The following is a 5,476-nucleotide window of genomic DNA, read 5'->3' on the forward strand; positions in this document are numbered from 1 at the left end:
ACCCTTTTATATTTAGCCAACATTGACCAATAGGAACGCGGCACGTGGTTTTGGTAAACAAGCCACTGCAACACACATATAAATATGTCAGGTACATATCTAACATTTTATTCTGATTAATCTTATTTATAGTGTTGGATATATGTGACTACTGTATATGATGCTCTAAGGGTTATATAGTAAGCAACAATATCGAATATGAGTTTACTGTAATTAAATGGTAAACTGCGTGACTGCGTCAAGACAAAGTTGTATTGATAATCTGATGAAATAATAAATGAATTAATATAAATAAATAATAGTTATTGGTATTTATATTTACGATGAATCAATAAATTATTATTGATTTATACATTTTTGTAAGCAATACCGTGGTTTACTCTTTGTACGTTAATCTAGTTAATTGGTAACTTACTTAGATCAATTAAATCATAACATAATAATTTATGAGGGAGAGAGAGAGGAGTATATGTATTTTCTTTTTGATAAAGTTAAAGCTTCATGTATACTTCAAGATGACATTCCAACTGACGGTTGTGGTGAGACAAAGAGATGCTGTTTGCCCCATCTGCACTCAACGTTTTTCTACCATTATTTCTAGTGTACATTACTCTTTTTAGTAACTAACTTAACTCTCAAGTTTAAGAAAACCCTAGACACTTTTCTATTCTAATTATAAAATTGGTCTCACAGTTTAGCACAATCTGATACGAGTAAAAAAGTCGGTTTTTAAAAACAATGATAATATTATCAAATTGTTACATTTGGCTAATTATATCCTTAAAATAAAAACACGAAAAGGTGTAAATCCTTAAAGAAGAAATTAATGATTTCTTTCTAACAATAATTTAAACCAAGACCATAGTGGTACATGTAGGTAAACAGGAGCAATCTACAAAATAGTACAAAGCACTAAAAAATAAAAAGAAGATACAATGTTCATCAACATAAGGAATTATATACCTTCCCAAATCCTCAAGAACAAGTAGTACCACCATCCCATGTAACACACAATTTTTCACAACCAACTTTGCTTTAGTTAAGTTTCCCCCTTTATATTCTTTCAACACCTTACCATTATTCAGTTTGATCTCCGGAAATCCCAAAGCGACTAGCCAATGACCTGGTGTAACGGGTGTAGCGTGGCATCAGATGCTATCATTAGAAAAGTTGCAACATCTAATGATAAAACAATGTCTTGCCCTTCTTGTGGTCATCAGATCAACAACATCAAAAAGGTTGGTTTTCTCCAGATCATGATTTTAGTTGTGTTTATGTCCTATCATTCTAACAATAATATGTATTCGACGTACCGTTTCAATGGGTAGGCTGGAATCCATGACCTCCCAGGGCTGCCTGCTGGAGTGAAGTTCGACCCAAGTGATCAAGAAATTCTTGATCATTTGGAAGCGAAGGTGCGTTTAGACGTGAACATGCTCCATCCTTTAATCGATGAGTTCATCCCTACACTCGAGGGGGAAAATGGAATTTGTTACACTCACCCTGAAAAATTACCAGGTAAGTATGTTTTAACCTAAAGTCTTCTAAACTTTTGCTGTTAAATAGAGATATAGTTTTAGGTGTCAGGTCGGCATCTAAATAGAAATAAGTTTGTTCTAGATTAAACGTAGTGATGTTCATATTCAGTCATTTATTAATTTTTTTGATGCTGGTCCAGAATAAAGTTTTTTCTATATATATAAGTTCAATAACATTAAATGCATGTAATGCCAAAAGGTAAATCAAAATTCAAAACTCGTGTGCTTAAAAAATTTGCACCGTCAAAGATACATAAATATAGAAAATTCTGTACGTTTAACTTTATTAATTCACCGGTCCGAGAAATAATACGACTTCATCAACATCTATATTTAAAGAAAAATAAACATTAAGAAAACTCATTGAAGTAATTAGAAGTTATTGCTAGTAGGGTTGTTCACGAGCCGAGCCAGGGCTAGCTCAGGCTTGGCTTGGCTTGGTTTTAAACTGAGCTGGCTTTGCTTGGCTCAGTTTTGAAACCGAGTTGAAAACTGGAGCTCGAGCTCGGCTTGGTTTTAAACCGAGCTGACTTTGCTCGCTTGATTTGGCTCAGTTTAAAATAATATTAATAATTTTCGACCAAATACAAAACAGGTTCATAACGAGTTCAACCGATACAAAATACGTAAAGAGTCTAACTGTATACAAATTAAGTTAAAAATAATATATAATCATATATTATTAACTGAAATCATATAACGAGTTCAAACGACATATTGTTGTGAAACCCCTTCGTACCTTTACAAATAAGACCCACGAGACAGTAAACCATCGTGCCTTGACAAACATAATCAACAATATACAAAATCACATAGACAGCATGAAACCTAATTAACAAAACAAAATTACAAACAAGACGTAGCTACTTACTCGATTTAGCCCTAATATACGAGTGCAAGCTAGGTGATTTCAAGGATGAATTGATGAGCAGAGCGACGAAAAAAAAAACAAGTAACAAAGGTTATAAGGATTGAAATGAATTACGATGAGATTTTAAGGAAATTGAAAATGAGTTGGATCTGACAATAGTAATAGTGATTTGGGAGGCATATTTCACATCTTTCTAAACATTTCCAATATTATATTATATATATAAAAACAAAATATATTAAATTAAAATCAAAGTGCCAAACCGAGCCGAGCTTAGCTCACTTTCTAACTGAGTTGAGCTGGCTCAGCTCAGTTTCAAACCATGCTATATATATCGAGTGAGCTTTTTTCGAGTTAAATCCGAGTGAGCTTCGAGCCCGAGCTTTTTAAACAGCTCTAATGGCTAGTGTCATAATTATATTTTGGATTATTTTATTGGGTTACTCTGTACAATAGTAACCAAGTTTTGAAATTGTTTCAATCAGGTCATTCATAAAACATTTTGTTCCTATCAGGTTACTAAAGTTTCCTTTTTGTTCCAATCGTAGATATTTTATCTGCATAGCAGGTTATCTAGGTTTTTTTTAATAGTTTTACATTGTAATAATTTTTTAATTGAAAAATTAGTAAAAATTAAGAAAAATAATTTTAAAATTGCGAAAAATTGCAAAAAAAAAAAAAAGTAAGAAATCACCCTTCTTTTAAGTTATGGTTTTTTTTTAATAAGAAACCACCATTTTTTAAGGAAAAATTTTAAAAAGATAGTTAGGTGATATAAAATATTTAATACTAGAATTATTAATTGATTCAATAAAAAAAATAAAAAAAATAGGAACATATTCATTATATTGTAACTTTTTGCAATTTTTTAAAGATTTTTTTTGTAAATTTTTTTTTTGCAATTTTTCATAATTTGAAAACTATTTTTCCAATTTTTAATAATTTTTTCATTTTGTTTTTCAAAATATTATACAATGTCAAACTACTTAAAAATAAAAAAAAGAACCTAGATAACCTGCTATTCAGATAAAATATCTAGTATTGGAACAAAGAAGAAATTTTAGTGACTTGATTGGAACAAAATATTTTATGAGTGACCTGATTGGAACAATGTCAAAACTTGGTTACTATTCTACAGAGTAATTCCTTTTTTAACTATGTTGTTTTTACTTTTAATTTTTTTGACGAAATAATTTCTTGGGTTTACTTCCGTTACCGTAACAAACCTAACCAAATCAGTCATTATAAAGTTGATGGTTTCATTATATATGTATACTAATTTTATATATAAATAGAAACTCAAAATCCTTGAATGACCAAAAAAATAATTTATGTATACTAAACCCACGCACTGTGACAGGGAACACAACACTCGGGTGGTTAAGTGTGGTGCAATATTTTTTTGCTTTAGTCAATGTTATTGAGGCCAGATCAGACCAACTGGTCCAACAATTTTTTTGCTATCGTCAATTTTATTAAGGCCGTACTGGCTAGCGATGCTACTTTTATCGATCATGTTATTGTTCCCCTCATACACTTCTGCACATGATTTACCCTTAAAACAATTCTCTATGATACATGAGGCAAGTCTATATATACACTTATTCGAAGTTAGTAAACGTTGGCAATGGTATGATGTTTGTAGGGCCGTTGAAATCATTAAAAAAATATTAAATGATTTGTAAACCAAAATGTAATTTATTAAATGATTTACATGTACATGCCTAGGATATTTGTTATCGACAACGTAATTCTCTTATTAACGACATACAGGAGTGAGCCAGGACGGTTTGGTACGACATTTCTTTCATAGACCATCAAAAGCTTACACCACTGGAACTCGGAAACGAAGAAAGGTGCATACAGAAGTCGATGGGAGCGAAACAAGATGGCACAAAACAGGAAAGACGAGACCGATATTTTTAAACACAAAACTGAAAGGCTACAAAAAGATACTTGTGCTCTACACGAACTATGGGAAGCAGAAAAAGCCAGAAAAAACAAATTGGGTTATGCATCAATATCATTTAGGCAACAATGAAGATGAAAAAGAAGGTGAGTTGGTTGTATCCAAAGTTTTCTACCAAACACAACCTAGACAATGTGGTTCCAACGTTGTTAAAGATGGTAATAAATCTCCTCTTGTGAAACAAAGTTGTCTAAATGCACATGAAGGTACTAATAGTCCTTACAATACCCCTTTCATCGAGTACTTCAGACCAACTCCGGTTTCTTTTGACAAAAATCTCGAGCATACCCGTGAATTAAATTTGCGCGATGGATCTTCTGTGGGGACCATGAGTATATGTAGACAAAAGTAGATGAAGAACTTAGTGCTTCATTCAAATAGTCAGGAAAGAGTTTATGTCTCAAATATACAAAGCAATCTAAAAAATAAATTAGAGATTTATGTATACTGAGTAATCCTAGTTAGGGTTCTTACTTAATCCATAACAATACATATTTAATTAACATGTAATAAAACGTTGTCCGCATCAAGTTCCTCCTGTACTTCCTTCGTATAAAGTTTATTGTGATGAATATTTTAGTTCCTTTGATGTTGTCTTTTAATTTGTTTGCACATAAATGAAATACATTGTAACTCATTTGAGTTAATGAGAAAGAAAGAACATCCCCTCATGTTCATCACACATGGTATAAGCGCGTGATTACTCGATTCAGATGATCTCTTTTCACTTATTTTTATTCATCATTTCATTTGTATTTATCGTCATTGTCCAGTTCAAGCTCGGCAATGGCAGTTTGATTATGCAATGAATTAGCATAATTCTAGTTCATCTTATTGATAGTACATCATCAGATTAATTCAACCTTTCAAACCATTCAAGTCATTCATGCTGGTAATTCACAAATTCCATTTAACCATCATCCTCAAATCGTTAGAAAGTACCCGATTCAAATCTTCAAGTCCTTGTTCAAAAGTCGAGTCGTGCAAATCTTTAAATTCATCGTTCAAACCATTTAATCTTCTCATTCAAATTCAACTTATCAAATCAGTATTCATTATTGATTTCAACTAAAAAGATCGATTACAGATTAAGTGCTT

At 31.7% G+C, this 5,476-nt stretch overlaps 1 protein-coding gene across 2 annotated transcripts; it reads left to right on the forward strand.

The window, feature by feature from the left end:
- The first annotated feature begins 1,118 nt into the window (after positions 1-1,118).
- LOC143530459 (NAC domain-containing protein 73-like) lies at positions 1,119-4,750 on the forward strand. Of its 2 annotated transcripts, XM_077026051.1 has the most exons (4): positions 1,119-1,238; positions 1,329-1,518; positions 4,183-4,536; positions 4,585-4,750. In XM_077026051.1, exons 1-4 carry the CDS (start codon positions 1,119-1,121, stop codon positions 4,728-4,730), a joined length of 810 nt encoding a protein of 269 aa, XP_076882166.1. In that variant the 3' UTR covers positions 4,731-4,750. The 2 variants fall into 2 exon arrangements, with proteins under 2 accessions (XP_076882166.1, XP_076882130.1); XM_077026015.1 differs by having other exon boundaries at positions 4,183-4,750.
- Positions 4,751-5,476: the final 726 nt, after the last annotated feature.

Source organism: Bidens hawaiensis, unplaced genomic scaffold (genome assembly GCF_021521415.1).
Source record: "Bidens hawaiensis isolate Kalapana, Puna unplaced genomic scaffold, B.hawaiensis_p1.1 tig00000055_1, whole genome shotgun sequence".
In the NCBI taxonomy this organism is placed as follows: domain Eukaryota; kingdom Viridiplantae; phylum Streptophyta; class Magnoliopsida; order Asterales; family Asteraceae; genus Bidens; species Bidens hawaiensis.

What these genes read in the sequence shown, in the direction of transcription:
- LOC143530459 (XM_077026015.1), top strand. Translation starts at nt 1,119, where the DNA reads ATGACCTGGTGTAACGGGTGTAGCGTGGCATCAGATGCTATCATTAGA. An exon ending in AGATCAACAACATCAAAAAG is followed by an intron (nt 1,239 to 1,328) that starts GTTGGTTTTCTC and finishes TTCAATGGGTAG; the next exon opens with GCTGGAATCCATGACCTCCC. An exon ending in TCACCCTGAAAAATTACCAG is followed by an intron (nt 1,519 to 4,182) that starts GTAAGTATGTTT and finishes AACGACATACAG; the next exon opens with GAGTGAGCCAGGACGGTTTG.